This window comes from Sciurus vulgaris (assembly GCF_902686455.1).
Source record: "Sciurus vulgaris genome assembly, chromosome: 9".
Lineage (NCBI taxonomy): Eukaryota > Metazoa > Chordata > Mammalia > Rodentia > Sciuridae > Sciurus > Sciurus vulgaris.
The window spans coordinates 105280910-105302370 of NC_136469.1; the positions used below are offsets into that span (position 1 = coordinate 105280910).

Genomic DNA, 21461 nt, shown 5'->3' on the forward strand with positions numbered 1-21461 from the left:
CTCTGCACCTAATCACCTGGCTATGCGGCCCCTCCTCTGAGCAGCCACCTGGGGCCCCGTACAATAGCTCTAAGTCCCAGAGACCCACCGCACGCCTCTTCCTTCAGACAGCCGCCCAGTATTCCTGTGCGGTCCCTAGGAGTCCAAGAAACTCACTGTGTGCCTCCTCCCACCAACCACCCGTAGCCCTGGGCAATCAATCACTCCGAGTCGAAGTGACCCGCCCCGTTCCTCCTCCTCCTCCAGGTAACCCCCCGGGTGTTCAGGAGCAGTCGCTCTGAGTGGCTCTGAATCCACGTGACCCGCTGCACGCCTCCTCTGGGCAGCTGCCCTGGTGCGGCCACTCAAGACCAAGCAACCCACTGCGCTTCTCCTCCAGGCAGCACCCCTGTGTTCAGGAGCGGTTGCTTTAAGTCCAAACAACTCACCAATCACCTCCTCCTCTGAGCAGCCACCTGAAGCTCTAATGCAGTCACTGCTAGTCCAAACGACCCGCCGCACTCCTCCTCCTCCTCCTCCTACTCCTCAGGGCAGGCCCCAGTGTTCAGAAGGGATCTGAGTCCAAACAGCTCGCCATGCAGCTCCTCCTCTGGCAACCGCCTGTAGCTCTGGTGCAGTCACTCCGAATCCAAGCGGCCACGCTCCTCCTCCTCCTCCTCCTCAGGGCAGGCCCCTGTGTTCTGAGTCCACACAGCTCTCCTCGCCACTCCTCCCCTGGGCAGCCGCCGGAGCCCCAGTGGTTGCTCCGAGTCCCAGCGCTGTGCTGAGCGGCCTCCTCTACAACGCTCCCAGTTGTCCGAGTTCACTGCTCCAGCGGGGCAAGGGGGTGTCTCGCCGGCAGCTCTACTTCACAAAGTTCCCTGTGTTCCGTGACTACCGCCCCATCCGGGACGCCTCCCCAACGGGAGAGACTCACCTGGCTGCTTTGAGTTGGTCCCAAGTCTCTCAATATCTCCTCTTTTGAATCCTGAGTCCTGGAGCAACATGAAATGCAGCCACCCTCTAGGCTGCCATCTTGAAACCTCCCAGATCTTGGTTTTAAAGGACACAACAAAACCTCAGGGACACACACACAAAAACTCGTCTCCCCTAAATTTAAATATGATCTTTTCAAATTATAATGAAATGTATATGGTTTTTATATAAAAGTCTTATTACTTTGTGAGATACATTTTAGAGATGTTTTGAAAATCTACATAGTTGTTTTCTCTTCATACTATAGTATTTTGTCTCCTTCAGTAAGGTATCAAGTCCCTGATCATAGAGACCATTGTTCACATGTCTTTGTATCCTACATGACAATTATTAAATCTGTAAGTTGCATACATTTGATATTTTTATTTAATCCAATTCATTTTAAATGAGACAGATATTGGACAGTGAATTTCATGTTTGAGTCTTAGTTCATCAACATTCCAAATATTAACATATTTAATCTCCTTAAAAAAGAGAACAAGAAATGGAGAAAATAGACTCAACTATTATAAAAAAGCATTTTGGACATTGTACCTGTTAAACCATCTTATCTATGTTAGAAGTGAAATAAAGCTGGCAAATAGTATTTATGGTTGAAATGAGATGATATCAGGGACTTGCTTTAAATACTTAAAAGAAGGAGAGAAGATAGCTATTAACATCATTAGTAAAATATTGCCAATTGTTGAAGTTAGGTGAAGGGTACATGAGGCTTCATTATGCTAATTTCATGGCTAAAAATTTGTATAATAAGCATTTTTTAAAAGAATGAGAAACCATACTTACAAAGTGTCATGTATTTTTCACTCTTTCTGAAAAGTATTTTTGGACTGTTTTTTGTTTGAAGAAGAAAGTCAAAGTTTTTCTTAGGACCAAATAACATATTCAGTCCAATAATGAACATCATGGTTCCTGTATAAAAGAGAAAGAATGTATCAAAGGTTAATCTGAAAAATCCTTCCAATGGAAAATTCCAGGAGCCAAAATTTCCTTTAAAAGAATATATCCTGGATATTCAGTTACTGAGTTAATTTATCTCAGTACCTAAACAATTACTCTAGCAGTACTCCAATTAATAGGGGCAATCTTAAGAAATTAGGTAGAATTATAGGAATCAAGCTCTACATGAGAGGATCCAGCTTCTTCCTGATGAGTGATGGCCTTGAATTTTCCATTTCCTAGTTGCTGGGTTGCTATGGTGCTTGTTGCTGACTGTTGACTGGGCAAGAACAGGGGAGCCCAAGAGAAAAGACTTTCTAAGCAGCAATGGGGGTTCAATTGTTTCCTTGAATGCACCAAGTTGAGAAGCACCGTGGAGCATATGTAGTTCTTATTCTTTTTCCTTTTTTTTTTTTTTTTTGTACTGGGGATTGAACTCAGAGGTACTTAACCACTGAGCCACATCCCCAGTCTGTTTTTTAATATTTTATTTAGAGACAGGATCTCACTAAGTTGCTTAGGGCCTTGATAAATTGCGGAGGCTGGCTTTGAACTCACAATCCTCCTGCCTCTCAGCCTCCTGAACTGCGGGGATTACAGATATTTTAGATACAGTACAAATTCTTTTCAATTGTATTAAAAGTGACTTTGAACATTATCCATGTTCCTTGGTTTATGTGGCCTCACAAATATCATATAACTCTTACCAAAAAGTGCTCAGTTGTATGAAGTTGTAATAAGAAGTGTTCTATAATTCCATATGGTAAGCAGGAATCCAAAAGCTAATCAGTCACAACATTCTACAGAGACAGACGTAGGCACAGAATGGCTCTTACTTTCTCATTCTCTTCACCTGGCAGAACCCCAAGCAAGCTGGAGTTAGAGAAAGCAGGGCATTGGGCAGGAAAACAGAGCAGGACAGAGTACACTCACCTGGAAGAAACCAGAGAGATACAAAGTTCAGGAAGCCAAGATTACCGAAGGGCAAATGCAGCAATGTCTGTCTCTAACTTGAGGGAGCTGGGGCATTAACCAGAAATACCAAATTCTCAAAGGCTATTTCTAAAAGAGAGCATGTTGCTCAATGAATCTTCCAAAGTAGCCTGTACTGACAGACATCTAGTTACTGAGGTAGGAAAGCTTCTGTGAAGAGGTACAGAGAAACTGGATATAAATCAGGGGCACAAAGGAGGATAGCGATAGAACAAGAAGAATCCACCCCTCCCATGCAACACTTGCCCCACAGAATATTCACAACTATTTATCTCATTTATCTGCAGGGTCTCCCCACTGGACTAAAGTCCCAGGAAGGCAGGGACCCCAGGAGTTTTCACCCCCAGCACCTGGCACTGTGTTAGGAACATGGTAGGTACATGAATCAACTCATTTTTTTTTTAAATGAACAAATGAACAAATGGAAAAATGAATGCACAAATAAATAAGAGCTGGATCCTTATCCCCTCATTTTCTAAGATTTTATTGTGGAAAAACTTGATATGTTTGCCTTAAACTTTAAAATGATCAGCAACATTTAATTTGTGTATACATCAGTAATTTCATTTTGGCTAGAGACAATTTTTAAAATATTAAACTGAGCTAAGCTTATGAGATTTTAATTTTGCATGTGACTTCATAACCACAGAAATGGGAATTGCATTTAATCCATGATTTTGGAATTTACCATTTGCACTAAGATAAATTTAAACACACAAACGTGCATGTGTTTATATTTATTGTTATTAAAAATATGATAAATAAAATTCAAGATAACCCAAAAAAAACCACAATCCCTAGGTATATTTATGAGCCTTCTACTGAAGCAACTTGGGCATCTAATCATACCTTTTCCTAATACTAATATATCATATAATTACAAGTGTTACACAGTTGATACTTTATTATAGAGTAAATGTTTTTCCCAACCAATTCATTTAAAAGGCCTTCAGAATAATAAACGTTTCTGAAATGCACTAATGAATTAAGATATTTCCTTTAATTTAAAATTTAGACATCTTTCTAGGTTTTGTTTCTTTGTTTTTACCAAGAGAATCTATTTTAGTAAGAAAGGAAGATCGCCCTGTTTATTTTCACCAGTCATGTGAAGTGCTAAATTCTGGCAAGTTCTCAGGAATATTTTCCAGCAGATCCTGTAATCCAGACCTTTTAAATGCACTCACCCAAAAGCACATCAGATTTTTCTCTAGCGTAGACACCTCCTGGGACAAACTTAAAAGCTGTGCACCATGCGCAGAAAAATATTTCTAGAAGATAAACTACCATGGCAACAGTCATGGTTTCTCCAGGGCTCGTCCCTGAGTTAACCAGGTGTCTAAGCACCTGAGGCCACGTGGACCCCGTGAAGACGGCCAGCACACAGCCAGAAACAGCAGCTGCCCACGTGCGCAGGTAAAGGAGACCAGCTGCTGAAGCTGCCCCTGTATGTGAGAGAAAAGGGGAAAGCGTGAGTCCAACGGGAGGGCAATGAAGCTGCTAGGATGACCGGGAACCTTAGGAGTGTACTGCTTCAATCCCCGGACAGAGAAGAAACCAGTTCCAGCAAAGTTAATGTCATTTGCTCAAGGTCACACAGACAGTTACTGGCATCACTGGAGATGGAATGCAGGTCTAGTAAGTTTCAGTTCAAAGCTATTTCTTCCAGAAAAGCAGGGGGAGGAAAGGAGGAAAAGATAATTGGTATTGTGATCCTACCACCATTAAAAACTAAAATTATCTGCAATACCAACAGTATGCTCGTTAAATTTAACCAGCCAGATATAGAAAAGTCAAAAACATGTACAGTTGGTGTGATTTCTAGAACATTTTTGTTGAGATATCTTCTAAAGGAATTTCTAGCTATCTAAATGCTGTCCTTTATCCTAAAATATATACACAGGTTTTTCAACCACACAGCATCAAAAGATGTGACTTACGATGTAGTAACTCTGCAGTCTGTTTCTTATCCAACTATCATGGCAATACAATGGTTCATGGCTTCCCCAGGTTTTGTCGCCGAGTTAAAAGGTGTTAGTGGTTGGGCATCCTGCTGGGTCCACAACAGGCACTTAGCAAATATTAGTCAGTTAAGTCAGTGGTGAGGTCATATAACATCTCACCCAATTCCTGTAAAATGAGCTTTGAAACAGTACTTCAGGTCCACCCTACCATGGAACCATTGACACAAGTCCTTCCCACAGAAAAACGGCATTTTTGAAGCAATTCAATCGCTGTTGTGTACCTGGGACCCATCTTTCAATGTATTCACAACAGACTTCACTGCTCAGCGCAGTAACTCCAGGAACAGGAGTGGGGAGCAGAAAGTGGCCCCAGATAGCTTCTTACTGTCCCACGGCTCACATCCATCAACAAGTGCCACTGCCACCATCACAGTGCAATACCATGTGGCTGTGTGTTCACGCCCACTTTAAAAAGGAACTTCACTCAGATGACCATGAGAGCCAGATTCCAGGGTCCCCTACAACTCATGGAGCTTAACTCTACAGTGAGATGTTCAAATACTTCAAACATAGCCTACAATGGTGATTTTTCATTTTGAAATCAAACAACTATCATGTCTATTTGCTATAGAAATTTGTAAAATTCAGAACTACAAAGAAATAATTTAGGATCACCTAAGACTGAGAAGGTCATGGCCAATACTTCCATGTATTTCTCTTAAGCCTTTTCCTATGAATCCAGAGAAGTATTTTTACATAAATGGAATTATACCTCACATTAAGGATTAAATGCTACTTTTTAAGTGATATTATATGAAGACTATTTTCTCATGTTATTAATTTTTCTAAAACATTTTTATGTATATGTAGTACTCCACTGGATAAATATACCACCACACATGTAACCATTTTCCTATCAGCCATTTGTGAAGTATCCAGTGTCAAACAGTTAAAAACAACAGTGTGATGATCATCATTCTTTGACAACAAATCTCTTACCACATCTCTGATTACGTCCATAAAACAAATTCCTAGCAGTACAACCTGTGTTAAGGGGCATAAGCATTTTAAAGCTTTTGCTCATGGACAATTGCTGCCCTGAAGGTTGTACCGGGCTTTACCACTTCCAGAAAAGTTGCTGAAATTCCACTCCTTTGAAACGCTGCCAAAGTTATGCCTTTCTAAAATTCTTTACCAAAGTTATGATGAAAATGATATGACCTTTTATATTGCTCCTGCACAATTATTAGTGAGACCGAAAATTTCCTGTTTACTAGTTTCCAATGTCCATTCTTATTTATCATTTTTATTTTTTTGTGCCAAAGATTGAACCCAGGGGTGCTTTACCACTAAGCCATATCCCCAGCCCTTTTTATATTTTCTTTTGAGACAGGGTCTCACTAAGTTGCCCAGGGCCTTGGTAAGTTGCTGAGGCTGGCATTGAGCTTGAAATCCTCTTGCTTCAGTCTCCCAAGTTGCTAGGATTATAGGCATGAGCCCTAGCCCCTGGCTTCAATATTCATTTAAAAAGAATGAACGCTAACTTGATATTGTAGTCTAAAGATGTTAGAAGGACTTGATCATATTTGTCTTACTACAAAGAATCATTAAATTTTCCTTGACAGTTATTGCTTTTATTTTGAATTTAGTTTCTATTTTAAAATAGGTTTTATATTTTTTAATAAACTAAAATTATATTTTTAAGTAAATTATAAATTTGAAGTTCAAGAAGAAATGGTACAGAAAATGACACATCTGACCCACTAGTTTCCCTTAAGGAAGGCAACCAAAGTTAGCATTTACTTCTCTACACCTTTCCAGGGGGTCTGATGCATACGAAGAGGTACACTGGCAAGCGCATTCCCTTTCCCTTTTGTACACTAGTGGGAGTCTATGATACACACCATTAGTCACTCTGCCTTGTTCACTTAACTGTATGTATACTTTAACTTGTTTGGGACTAAGCCCTTCCAAATAATCCTTCCCAAATCTTTACATCTAAGACATCAAGCAGAATTAATGATAATAGGTACTCTAATAATGTGTCTAAGAACTGACATGGTAATTTTCAATAGATTGAGTTTCATACAAGAGAATTATATGCACACTGGGTAGTGCACTGGGGTCCTATCAGTGCACTAACTACTACTATGCCTTTTTTCTAACATAAGTATTAATTATTTTGTTATTTAATTGCTATGAATTTGAAAGCTCCTGTATTTTTGTTTTTATGAAATTCTTTGATCACCATCATAATTAATGTCATGCTGTCATCAGCTGAATTAGAAACTACTATGTATGATGGGGAAATATGATTTATTTCACTATATTCTGCTTTATCATGTGGTTTTTAAAGATGAATCACAATGAAAAGTGGGCACCACCTCCAGATAATTAAATGTAATCTCCCACTTATTTCAGGTGAACATGTGATCAGAAAGGGAGAAGCAGCTCATGAATTATGGCCTGGTTTCCTATATTTAAAATAACCTATAACTAGAAGCCTTAAATATTTGCCTTTGGAGTCTTTAATACTACTATTTAATACTACAGAGAGACAACAAAACTAGATTAGGTTTGATCTTACTTACCTGGGAAAATAAAGATAAGACTATAAGTTCCCAGTTTTTCTATTCTTTATGTTTTTGTGTCCCTTAGTTTTCCCAGGTTCAAAACAAAGCTGGTAACCAATAAGCTCTTTGCTTATATTTTATAAGAAAAGGTATGCTTTAAATGCTGAAAAAATTTTTGATGCATTTCATTCTCCTTTTCCAAATTGCATACAGATTAAGAAATTATATACGTTCATTGCAAATTCAGTATTAACAAAGTTATCTGGCCCTCTTCCTCAGGAATCCCATGTAGTAGCTCTCTGAGGAAAATAAACATTCCTCCTATACACACACCTACTTCCAGAGTCCAGATGGAATGTCTACCAGAAAACACACCAGCAAGTACAAACAGCTCAACGGGACTGCAACTTTGCTCACACAACTCCAGGAGGAAGAGGACCTGGCCAACCTCATTAAGTTAGCAGCCCATGTTAATTACACTTGCATTTCCATGCAAGGCTGATGGAGGGCACTGTGATGTGCAGAAATTTACTTATGATACTTTTCATCCCACGTTTTCTACGACTGATACAGTCTCACAGCCTCAAGGGCATCACTATGAATTGCCTGCTTAATTAATATGTAGAAGAACATCTCACAGAAAGCAAATATAGTATTTGCGCCCTAAAAGCGTAGTGGATTTTTACTTAATGCCAACAATGATTGGTGTACAACCATTTCTGCCATTTAAGGGGAAGGAGGAGGGGTGGCATAATTCAATCATAGGAAAATGATGCAATTCTCCCTCGTGCTCACAAGGACTGAAAGGAGAGTGGGAGAGGGCCACCAACACTGATGATTGTCTTCTCTTATTGTGGCCAACCAAGTAGTATGTGAAGTGTATATTATGTGGTGGTATACAGGATCAAACCCAGAGTGATCTTATTTATGTTTAAATTAAATTTATTATAATTATCCTGTTTTTTAAATTGTTTAATTTTTTAAAAAAATTATGTGGCATGTGCCAGTTCAACAGTCTTCATCAATACTTCTGGAATCATAAAGGGTGTGACTAGGAAGAAATGGTCCAGGACTTTGAAAAAGCACACATGGACCCCAAAGATGGGTAGAAGAATGGGGAACAAAACTGTCACATGTAAAAAATAAAAGAAAATTGAGCTTCATTATGGAATCTCCAAAAAAGGGGCAGGTGAATTCCACATACCTGTAACCCACCAAATTAAACTAGCACTGGGAAACCAGGAACAAGCTGAAAGCATCAACCCACTTGCCAGGCTCAGCAGAACTGCACCTCTGTGAAGAAAAGAAAAGAAAATGCTAGAAGACATTTGATGCTCTTAATATGTCATTCTTTCAAAAACAAAACTGATATATATCTCTTATGTCCAGGTACATCCAAGAGGTAATACAAGTCTGAAACAGCCAATGGGAAACGAGAGCCCATTGGGAGACAACATTATTATGCATGAGGCACGCTGAAGTAATAAAAACTCTGACTTCAGCTAAATGGCATCTGCAGTCTTTCATAGTCAAGGTAAACACAATACTGGAATTTTCTCACACTTATAAATTATAGTCCATACTGGTCATGTGACATTTTAAATGACTCTGCCAAAGACCAAAATAAAAAGGCATTGGCAATAGTTTCCATGTAGTTTGCCTTTCTTCTTTCTTTTCTCAACCTCAATAGTACAGTTGGTGCATTCCTGAGTCAGTGTCAGTTTGATCAATAACTGACAGTTACGTGTTTCTTAAAATAGCTACAAACTATTTTACTCTTTTTCTACTCTGGCAAAAACTTGGAGGAGGGGAAAAAAGAATTTAAATTAGGGGGAAATCAGAAGCAAGAATAGCTATAATACAGCTAAAAATAGTACTTAATACACACTAAGAACTATTTTAAGATTTTTATCTGTGTTATTATGCATTTAATCTTCACAGTTCTGTAAGGCAATTGTTACTATTACGTCCGTCTGGCGGAGAGTAATGGCAGAAAGAGCGTTTTATAATCAAGGCGATGTGGTTTCTCCACCACACGTGCGTGACTGTAACAGGAGGGTCTGGGGGAAATGGGCAGCAATGCTGTCCTTTCCCTGCCACGCAGGAGACTCTGGTGTGAGGATTTCCTGAAGTGACTGGGCAGAAGCTCTGGGATCCTCTCAGGCACATCCCTTCTGTTTCCCTCATCCTCTTTGCCACAGCCCTTTAGTACAGGGGAAACACCCTCTGGCTCCCCATCTCCAGAGTTCATGATTATTTCAAGAACCATTGCTGGTATCTAGGGAGAATGGATATGAAACAGCTGGCTAGCAAAGGAGAAATGTCTTCTGACAGCCACAACTGCCAATTTCTTGATTGGCTTCCGAACTCAAACTCACCCAAATGGGTTTGGATGTGGCCCTGGGTGGGGATGACCACTCACTGCCCATCTGGAAACAAGTGAGACCTCTCCGAAGACCCAGTGTGTGAGGAACACTAGGCTACCGAAGGCAGCGCCGGCCAGCAGCCCGGTGGGTCTAGAGGGCATGCCTTTGGCCGCCTCGCCGGTCTTCTTCCCCTCTGGCTTGCTGCAGTCACCATCTAGAAGATTTTTAAGAAATGAAAAAGGGTCAGTTACATGGAAATTTACCCTCGCTACTTAACAGACTTTCAACCAGGAGGAAATGGCGTCTGGCTTTACAAGGCTTTCTCTAGAAAGGGGAAGACGGACACGCTACTATGATACAAAGCAGAACGCCTGCAGCTGTTCTGGCAGAGATGATTTCTGGAAGGCTAGATAAGGAATGGTTTAAGGGAAAACAGGTATTTTGAAATACGACAAGTAAAAATGCAGAGAGCTAGCAACATCGTAATGAATGAGCAAAAATATACACTGAAAAAGTGAATGACACGTTCAGGGGATAAATGTCATCCAACTGGAGTGAACTGCAGTATATTAGGCTGCTTCCTCCCAACAGGGTGTGTGTGTGCCCAGAGTAATAAGTGTGCATTGACTGGGCAATTACTATGTGCCAAACCCTCTCCCGAGCCTTCTATAGTAACTCACTCAATCTTTACAACAACTTTAGGAGATTAATACTAATCTCCTTTTACGGATTAGAAAATAGGCCCAGAGAGATCAACTAACTTGTCCAAGATCACAAACGTAATAAAAAGAAACAGAGATGGGGACTGGAGCTTAGGCAGTGGACTCCTTATCTCTGTCATACTGGCATAATTCATGGTGCTGTCACCAAGAGATTCCAGTGCATCACAGCAAAGCCTTCACACACAAAAACGTAACAACCCAAGAAAGGCCAGCAGAGGAGTACCTTTACAGGAACAGAGAGTCTAGTGGGCTTTGTGACTGTGAAGCCCTCTGCAGCATAGAAGGAGGTGTTAGGGTCTGCCCAGGAGGCTGGCAGAAGAAAGTGATTCTGATAAGAATGGGATCAAAGGAAGGAGGGGCTGGCTGACAGCTCTGGTGATGGGGATGGTGTGGGAGGGGTCAGCTAAACTGAGTCTTTGGAGAAAGAGAATCATTCAAACTGAATTTGCTGAGTAAAATGCAGTGTGGGTGTGACTCCATCCCCAGGACCTAATAACTCTACAAATTGAACAACAACAATATAGAAAAAAAACACATCTGGTACATTCAGAGATCCCGGGGAAGTCAGTGAAGATCTGAGTTCTGGAAATAGGGGCACAGGACAAAAACAGAGGAAGAGATGGATGCCCTGCAAGAGAGAAGGAAACCCAAGTCAGGAAATGTAAGCAGTCCCCTGAAGTCCCGATCATTATCTGGGTGTACCTGAGCAAAGTGCTGCCGAATTTACACATGAGTGTTTTATGAAATATAAAACTTACATTAGAGGAGTAGACTGAGCTCTAAATGTTCTAATGCTAAAGTCACATGACTCATTTACTTGCTTAATTTCCCCCATTTTGTTACCTCTGTTTCATGACAAGATTGGGGCCAGAGGGGAATTAGACAAGCACATTTTGTTCATGCTGAGCCAATATTCTCCACACCTGCCTTAATCTGGGCGACTTCTCCTTATATTTACAAAAGAAAGGTGACTCACTGAAAGTGCAAAAAGACGAGAGCAAGTTAATTAGAATCCAGTAACACTCTCCTCTCTTTTCAGTCTCAAGTTGGCCTGTGAAGTAAACTCCCAAGCTGTGTATCTGTATATCTCAGGCAAAGTCAGCTCCAGTAAGAGGCAGGGGGTTTGAAAAGTGGTTTGAATGTGCAAGATTTCCTAACTTTTCAAGCTTCAGATTTGGAATTTCAGATTCTTGGGAAAAAAAACTCAGGTAGTTGCCACTCCCATATATCCCAGTAACTTTCCCATATTCCCCAGATATACTGTGTGAAGGTGGAGGATGGAAAATACCACTCCAGAAGGCCAGTCCAGAGGAAGGAGAAGGAAGACAGTGGAATGTGAGTGCAGGTATAACAGCTGGTTCTCGTCTCCCATGGACACTGTAGTACATGCCACTGATGTTTTTTTGTTTTCCCTATCTGTACTGTCAAGGAACAGGTTGTCTTCTGCTAGATAACAGCCCAATGGCTTTGTCAGTTACTATTTCAGAATGGGAAAAGCAACTGAAATAGAGATACAGTGCAGAAAACTATTTTTATAAACTTTCTTTTCCTTTTGTACTACATTCATATAGTAAAGAAAAACTCTGCAAGAGAGATGATCCTGAAATACGTTGAAATACACTTACCTGTGCCGATGCGATCAAGTGTGGCTATAGTACTTAATGCCAGTATCACTCTGTTGGACATCTGACAACTCCAGATTGGGTTGAGTGAAGTGTACCATATGCGGAGGACGACAAGAAGAATCTGTCCTAAAATAAATCCCCAGATTCTGTGGTACCTGCAAGTGCAAAAGTATTTTTAAAAACTTTCAAATGGTAATTCAGTGTCCTACATCCATTGTGAATGAATTTTTTTCATAGAATAAGTATCTGAAATTGTCTTGTTGGTAATGTACTTGACTTAGCCTTTATATTGCCCATTACCGAGGCAACTTGTTATAATTCTTTAATTCTCAAAACATTACTGGGGCACTGTATAGTGGTATACACATGTAATCCCAGCTACTCCTGAGACTGAGGCAGGAAAATCACAAATCTGAAGCTAACCTGGGTAACTTAGTGAGACCCTGTAACAAAATAAAATTAAAAAGACTGGGAATGCTGCTCAGCAGTAAAGTGTCCCTGTGCTCAATTCCCAGTACGAAAAAATGAAAATGTTATTGAGGCCAGGAGTGCAGCTCTGTGGTAGAGCATGTGATTAGCATTTGTGAGGCCTCAGTTCAATTCCTGATACCAAAAAAGAAAAAAAAAAAAGTTATTGAGATTGGTAGCAAGTTCCCATTCTAGTTTTGTGAAGAGGAGGCAAAGGAGGCTTCTACAAGGTCATATGAAAAGTAAAAACTGTAACCTGGAACTCCTGGCCCCAAGTTTCCTTTTAGTGACTGCACTTATATCTACAGGTGCATAAGACACGAATCATACCTTTGCAAACCACTTCCTGACCACCAAGTCACGGTATGCACTATCAGCGAAGAAGACACACCAAGTGCAAGGACCACCAGCCGAAGTTTGGCATTTGGAGCCTGGAAGGAGGCTAGGCTGCCTACAAAAAAGTAAGACAAGCTGAGCATTTCCAGCAAGCAAGCATCGCTACTCAATGATCCACATTTGATAAATGTCAGGTCTGATGCTATCTTTATACTTAAGATAGTTAATAAATAATTATATACCCATCTTTTAAATTTTTTTATTAAAATATTGTTCACGTCATAAAATTCACCATGTTAGAATATAGAACTCGATAGGTTTTAGTGTATCCACAAAGCTGTGCAACTATCACACTAAGTCCAGAACATTCTCATCATCCCCCACCAAAAACAAAAACAAAAACATATCCATTAGCAGTCACTCCCCATTCGCTCTTCTCCCAAGCTCAGCCCCCTAGCAATCGCTAATCTACTTTCTGTGTCTTTGGATTTTTCTTATTTGGGGCATTTTGTACAAATAGAATCACATAATACATGGCCTTTTGTGTCTGACTTCTTTCTCGGAGCATAATGTTTTCATGGTTCATCCATGTTGCAGCATGTATCAGTACTTCATTCCTTTTTATGGCTAAGTAATGTTCCATCGCATGGATATACTGCACTTTGTTTATCCATTCACCAGATGATGGACATTTAGGTTGTTTCCATTTGGGGGCTCTTATGAATAAAGCTACCATAAACATTTCTGTACAAGTTTCTGTGTTAACATATGCTTTCATTTTTCATGGGTACATGCCAAGGAGTGGAGCTGATGGGTCATATGATAACTCCGTTTAACATTTTGAGGACCTGCCAAACGGGTTCCCAAACCAGCTGTACTATTTTACATTTCTTACATTTCTGCCAGCGATACATGAAGGTTCCAATTTCCCCACATCCTTGCCAACACTGTTATTGTCGGTCTGTTTATTATGGCCATCCCAGTGGGTGAAAATATTTATGGTCAAAAATATTCTAAGTCAATGAGCAAGAACTAGTTTCATGGTTAATTAAATAGCATCTGAGGCGCCAGAGGTAAGACTGAATGTAACACTCAGTCCTCCTCTGTGGCTATGTAAGAATCCTTTAGGACTCTAAAAACAGTTTCCTCCTTCCTGATGAAGCATTTGAAAGGAAATCATGGCTAACTGCAGCCTCTGTTTAGCATCACTGATATTCCATCAGTGATGTCACCTGGAACAACAGCTGGCAGAGACTGGTCTCTTCATCTCAAGTGACTTTCCCTACCTGCTTTCTTAAATGCAGATCTACTTCCACTCAAAGTGACAGGTTTTCATGAAGGGAGGAGGTGAAAAGGGAATATCAGGCAGAAGCATCACAGTCAAATACCATAACCACCCCAAACTTACTTATTATTGTTTTCCTGATAGTTACTGGAAGTTACCGGAAAGAACTGGACTTTAATAATGAAAAACACTCCCAGTAACTACTCAGTTGGTGGCTTTGTAGGTGAGCCCATACCATCAGTACTGAGCAAGGGCGATGAAGGGCACTGATAGGATCACTCCCAAAAAAGCCAACCTCAAGTGGAATGAGAAAATGAATCTTGCAAGGCTGAGACCACGGTGATTCACATAAGGATACTGTATAAGCCAACAGCAGGTGGAATCAGTTGCTATGTACTCAGTTCAGGGTGGAAAGCTTCATGGCTATTACTTCTGGAGCTGAAAAATTCATGATCTACAAATTCAACATGTCTTTCAATGCCTTTGGATGCTATCTTTACAAATGGTACAGTTTCTAGGAGTCTTTCCCACTATTCTTCCTGAGTTGTTTTCAAAAACAAAAGTTTTACACCTTCATTGGGAACCACAGAACTCACTGCACTGTATTCTGCCTTCTTCAGGGAATGACAGAAAAACAGATAGCAATGTCATAGAGATTCCTGGTACTGCTTCTGAAAAAAGTCAAATGACTGTTTTTAGACAGGACCATACAGCATGATTCATGAAGAGATGCCACACACAAATCTCAGACACCTTTACTGAGTTATAACAGGAGGACAAGAAGCCCAAAGTTTTCAACTATGGATCCACCCAGCCTGAAGTAGGGCATTTTTCCTTTGCAAACCTATTCTCCATAACTAATGTTCTTATTTTTTTACCACCAATACTACTCCAAGCTTTCTAAATATTTATTAATATGGAAAAAACTCAGTTCTTTATGAGAGCAAGTATATGTTTAAATTTTTAATTATTTTTTAATGTTACTGGTTTTATGCCTTTATTTTATTTATTTATTTCTATTTATGTGGTGCTGAGAATCGAACCCAGTGCCTAGTGCATGCTAGGCAAGCACTTCGCCGCTGAGCTATAGCCCCAGCCCTAAATTTTTAATTATTTTTTGGCAATGTAATGTATTCAAATTCAGAATTCAAAGGGATAGAGTGCAAACTTCCCTCTCCAATCCTGTCTTTTGGTACCAAATTCTCCACCCTAGTAGCAATTGAAATGCTACCATTTTAAGATCCTTTTGGAGATCTGTAATGCAAGTTCGACCAAGTAATAAATATATTTTCATCCAAACATTTTTAAACAAAGGTTAACATTCTATAATATGCACTATTTAAAACAATCCTTTCTGCAAATATATTTTGAAGACCAACCCACTTCATTACGTAAATAATAGTGTCTCTGTTGTGCTGCATAGTATTCTATAGTATTCCAACTTTCATAATCCCAATCTATTTAGCCTGTTCTTTAGAGATGACACGTTATTTCCAGTCTTGCTATTATAAGTATCCCTGCAATGATTAAATATCATGTAAGTTTACCATGAGAGTTCATCTCATGGTTCCTAGAAGTGGAACTCCTGGATAAAAGGTTATGCACAGATTTGTAACCTGAACACATACTGCTAAAGCACCCAACACAGAGGTTGTGCCAATTTTCATGCCCAACAGCAATGCAGGAGTCCATGTTTTCTCACCCTTTTGATCCTCTACAGTGAAACTTTTTTCTTGACCAAACAAGACATTATAAATAAATATGTATTGCATAATTTATAGTATATATATTTTATTATATCTTAAAGAACTGATTATACTTCCTTTCCAGTGACTGAGCATATCTTTTGCTTCTTTTCTAGTGAGTTGGTCTTTTTTCTTAATCATTGGTTGTAGAAACTATATATGTGTGTGTGTGTGTGTGTGTGTGTGTGTGTGGGAAATTGGATTTTTGAGTAAGAGTTGCCAATTGTTTTCCTGTGCTGCTGTTTGATTGCATGTATGGTATATGTTGTGCATAATTTTTGTGTTTTTTTTTTTTTTTTATACCAGGGATTGAACTCAGGGGTGCTTAACCACTGAGCCACATCCCCAGTTCTTTTTGTATTTTATTTTGAGACAGGGTCTCACTGAGTTGTTTAGGGTCTCACTAAGTTGCTGAGGCTGGCTTTGAACTCTCGATCCTTCTGTCTCAGCTTCCCAAGCTGCTGGGATTACAGGTGTGCGCCAGCAATCTTTGCATTTCTTATGCAGCATTATTAGACAATCTTTTCCAATCTTTTCTAAATATTGAGTTATAGTTAGAAAGAAAAACACACTGTGTTCAAGAGTTGACCTTTCTCCAACACATCCTTATCCTCTTTTCAGTGATTTTTTTTTTTTTTTTTTTTTTTTAGGCCTTTCCAATCTGGCAGAAATATCAGAAAATGTAAAAGCACATTGACTCTCAGTCTAGTCTTCCAATTTTACTAAAACTCTTCTATGGTGTTAGAAAGAGAAAGAAAATTTGATATTTTTTTCATTCAGTCATTTAGCCTGCAATGAACAGTCTACATTATTTCACTTGACTTTTAACTAAAAAAAAAAAACCTTAAAGAAAAAATTTGAAATCTTACCTACAGTGATGATCCTAAGCAGGGTAAGCATCCACTTCTTGTTAGCCAGCTTCCAGAAAGGAGTCACTGTTAGGAGTGCTGGAGAAAGAAAGGCTATGCTAAAAACTTCAAGCCCAGTGAGCTCCAGTGTTTGCAGGGGAAAGTAATAGATCAACGGTCCCAAGCCATGGTAGAGAGACCAAGAAACATATCCTACAGAAAAAGTTCAGAAGAGAGTGAGTTATGACTTTGGCATTGTTTCCAATAGTAGCCCTCAACTCCACTCCCACCACCTGCCTCCAGCTTTAATTGGATACCATAATTGGGTACCAGTAACAGAATTCCTTCCCTACTGGTCAGACCCTGGGTAAGAATGATTTCCTGCTGTCGTGCCCATCCCCATATCCCCTGTTCATTCTTTAATCAAGCCACATTCCTGTAGGTGTTTCCTTTAGTAAGTTAAGTCCTCTTATCTGAACCATCTGAGTTGATTCTGGCTTCCTATCAGGACCCTGACTGATGAAATTCCCTTACATAAGTTGACCCATACATATATGATGTTAAATATTTTTTTTCAAATTGCACTATTTTTTATTGGTTCATAAAGTATTTGTAAAGGTATAAGAAAACATGATGCAGTGTATACCTGTGTACCTACCACCCAGATTAAGAAAAAACAAAAGATTATTACTTTTGAACCTTTGTGTGGCTCTTCCCTAATCCCATCTCCTTTATTCCCCCACAGAGAAAGACAGTATCCTGAATCTGAATTTATCATTGCCCTGCTTTTCTTTTTTTTTTTAATTTTTAAATTTGTTCTAATTTGTCATAAATGACAGTAGAATGCATTTATTCATTTTGAAAGATCATACATAAGTGGAGTGCAATCTCTCATATTTCTGATTATACATATTGTAGGATCACTTCAGTCATGTAGTAATATATGTACATATATGATGTTAAATATTTTTTAAAAATCAAAAAGAGCAGTTAACAGCAGGACTCCCACCTCCCACCCCAACTACACCTTAAGCTCTGTAGTTAGGCAACAATCATTTTCTTGCGGGTAGACCCTTTTAAACTAGCCTTTAAGAGGCAATGCAGGGTTGCTGACGACCCCCATCTGAAGTCAGCCACACCTCTGCCAATGACAGTGGGATCTTGTCCAATAATGACCATTAACCGTCGTGGGTGCCTACCACGCACTAGGCTCTATGTTGTGGATCGACATAAATCATCTTATTCTTCACAACAACCTCATGTCCAATGAGATGGAAACTCTTTCTACTCTCCCTTACAAATGCAAAAGGTAATTAAACAAACATGAGACAACACAACATACAAACAAAACCCTGAGACTCGGGTTAATTATGTAAGGTGCATCAGTAGCAAATAGTTGCGTGTACTCAAACCCAAGTAATCTGTCTCCACATTTGCTCTCTAACTACTAGGTGTGGTACATTTCTCCCAAGTTACTTCTCAAATTCACTTTCTTAATCAGAGACACAGGACTTTAAACCACCTTGCAGAGTTGTTAGGCTTGAATGAGAACAAGTACAGAGTCCTAGCATCAGAGGATCCCACTACATCTCTCAACGTAGAAGATACAAGGTGAGGCAGAAAAACAGAGTCTGAGGCTCTCCTGAGAACTCCCAGTTCCCTGAAAATCAGGCTCTCTGGAGGGCTCCCCGCCAGGGCAGAAAGATATTTGTTTGTTAATGAACAGAGAGGTGCTAGCGATTTCCCCAATGTTTATCAGGGTACTCTGATTTAAATCATAAGCTCTGACAGAATTACACTAGCAAGCCCTTGGTGTTTTTTGCAAAACTGGTAACGGAACAAACAAGACTCTAGTCCGATGCTTTTCGCCAAATGCCCAAGTGTACAACCTCCAGCCAGCAAGGCCACTTTGTGCGGGGAGGCCAAGACTTAAGGCAGCCCAGTGCTCACCTACAGCCCCTGGGGAAAACCGATGCCCTTTTCCTTGGGAAATCTGAGTTCAGTTTTGGACTGTAGGAAGTTAGAGGTGGGAGATGGCGGGAGGCTGTACTGGCCATGCGAATTCAAGGCCAACACTTGGCGAATTTGCAATCCCAGAGCTGCGTGGGAGCTCGGGAAGCACCGTCTCCCGCTGGCACCTCGCCAGATCCTCTGCTTTGGAACCTCACTTTGGGTCTTGTCTTTTATTCCCATCGGTATCAAAAGTTCCCAGGGGACGATAAGCATCTCCATTCTGGGCACGGAACGCGCTATTCTCCCTGCCCGAGCTCAGCCAACCGGGCGGAGCGCCGCGGCTCCGGGGAGGTCCGGGGGAACAGGCACCACCAAAACGCGGCGAGGGCGGCCTTGGCTTACCCAGGAGGGTCTCCAGGAGGATTTCTCTCCACAGGGAGGGCATCGCCGCCACGCCCAGCCGAGCGGCGCTATCTAGAAAAGTCTCCGGGGCCGAGCCGTCGCGCGCGCCCTGCGCTCCCCGCCAGCGGCCGCGTCCCCTCAGCCCTGCGTCCGAGCTCCACCTCTCCTCCCTGAGACGACTGCCCGCTTTTGGCCTGCGTGCAGATTCGAGGCGGGGTGGGGCCGGGCTTGTTGGGCCCTTTCCCATCACACCCAACCCAGCCTCCGGGGCCCGACGCCACCTGTGCGTCCTGCGCGACTGCGGGCGCCGCCGCCTCTGCCTACGCGACTGTAAGGGACACAAGTCACGGTACCGGGACCTTCGGCTGGGACCCAGCCGTAGGGCCCAAAGCAGGTTGCCGGGCCCACTATTGAGGCAGCCCCAGAGGTAGCGCTGCCTGCGTGCAGGAGGGAGTGAGCAAGAGCAGCTCCGGATCGGTGGTGCCCTTGTTTGAACCAGTCCTACGAGGATGCGTCACTAGAAGTCAGCGAGGAAGGCTGGGGACCCAGATGGGGCAGCCCGAGCTGGGAAGGGGGCAGATGAGGCAGACCGGGTGCCTAATGCGGCCACGCGGTGCGAACCTCACCTTGGTGTTGGTCTGGCAAAGGACACTGTCCAGAGGCGTGCGGGCTTGGGCGAGAGTCGCCCGTCTGGGCTGCTTTCTCTCACCTTGGTTAGGAAACCCCCAATTAGTTGATTGCATTCTGGAAGAGCTGCCAGATACTTTAGCAGTTGCAGAATTTTCTGACTTATAGAGACGTTCCACCATTTGTTCAGGAGAGAAAAAACATTGAGAATGTTTTCTCAAATGGGCCTGCCTCCTCGATTTATGTGTAATGGTATTTGAGAGCGTCTATCCCTGAAAAGGTGGCAGATGTTTCTAATTCATGGAGCTTGTGAACTAAGCCAGTTATTTCTATTTCAAAAATTGCATCTCAGGATGTCTGGAACTTTTAAAGGAACCTCCTTAAAGTAATTTATTTCAATTCATTTTAATTTTTTAAAAGAGCCTTATCGCTTTTGGAAAGTTTGTTCTAAAATTTAACAATGATGGGATGCCTGAAAAGTACAAAATCACTTAAAAGCAATTAGTGCTATACGTTCATAACAGTTTTGAGCAGAGTTCCTGACCACTTACAAACCTGTACGTTCACCCACAAGGAGAGTTATATAGATCAATTTTGAATAGAATGGAGAGTCCAGAAATCACCCTCTCATCTAGGGTCAAATGATTTTATACAAACTTACCAATGTAGTCACATGAATGAAAGAATAATCTTTTCAATATTGATTCTAGGATAAGTATCCTTTATGCAAAGGAAGAGAGTTGAACCCCTACCTCACACCATATACATAATCAACTTCAAATGGATCAGAGCCCAAAATGTCAAACTATGAAACCATTAAAAGAAAACATAGGAGTCAGTCTTCATGATGTAGAGTTAGACAATGGGTTTTCCAAAAGCCCAAATGAGTAAAGAATTAATAAATTGAACTACATCAGAAATTAAAAGCTTTCCTTTTCTTTTTCTTCAAAGAAAAGGAGTGAGCAGCTGTCAATCTCTGCTATAAAAAAAAAACTAAATAGAGTTGTTTTGAGGTTTAAATAAAGTACTATAAGGCATCCAGTAGTTAGAAAATGACAACTTGTATTATCATCGGTATGCACCCCTGTAATGTCCGACGTAAGCACTTGGTAGGTCTTCAGGACATGTTTGGCAAGTATATTGATAGCATCTTCATCATTCAACCATTTTAACCATTTTCTATAACTTGTTCTGGCTTTTTCCAGTTGCAGAGACAAGAACAGCACTCAGAATGCCAGGGGGAATTTTTCCCCACCCACTTCTCAAAGAGATAATAATGTTTCTATTGTGTATGCAACCCTTCTTCTGATTTTCCAGTTTGTCTTCTGGGGGTACATTGTGGGAAAGTTTGTCATGATTTCTTTTGGGGGAAGGGCAGAAAGTGGATACTGGGGATTGAACCCAGGGGTGTTTTGCCACTTAGCTACAGCCCCAGTCCTTTTTATTATTTTATTTTGAGACGGGTTCCTGCTAAGTTGCTGAGGGTCTTACCAAGTTGTGCACGCTGTCCTCCAACTTGTGATCCTCCTGCCTTACCCTCCTGAGTAGCTGAGGTTACAGGCCTATGATATCATTTGTCATGATTCCTGATATTTTCCCATGTAGCTTCTAAATTTAGTTTAAATTATTGTTGCTATAGCAGG

The 21461-nt window shown here is 40.9% G+C and overlaps 1 protein-coding gene across 1 annotated transcript in view; it reads right to left on the minus strand.

Annotated features, from left to right (window-relative positions):
- CWH43 (cell wall biogenesis 43 C-terminal homolog) overlaps positions 1 to 19397 on the minus strand; it is a 56144-nt gene extending 36747 nt beyond the window's left edge. Inside the window, exons 1-8 of the mRNA XM_079154032.1 lie at positions 19192 to 19397; positions 16858 to 17049; positions 12953 to 13073; positions 12155 to 12309; positions 9820 to 10021; positions 8646 to 8734; positions 4092 to 4349; positions 1762 to 1887 (exon numbers count right to left, since the gene is read on the minus strand). Coding sequence (XP_079010158.1) covers positions 1762 to 1887; positions 4092 to 4349; positions 8646 to 8734; positions 9820 to 10021; positions 12155 to 12309; positions 12953 to 13073; positions 16858 to 17049; positions 19192 to 19234 — 1186 coding nt within the window. The 5' untranslated portion in view covers positions 19235 to 19397. The remainder of the gene's footprint in view (positions 1 to 1761; positions 1888 to 4091; positions 4350 to 8645; positions 8735 to 9819; positions 10022 to 12154; positions 12310 to 12952; positions 13074 to 16857; positions 17050 to 19191) is intronic.
- Positions 19398 to 21461: the final 2064 nt, after the last annotated feature.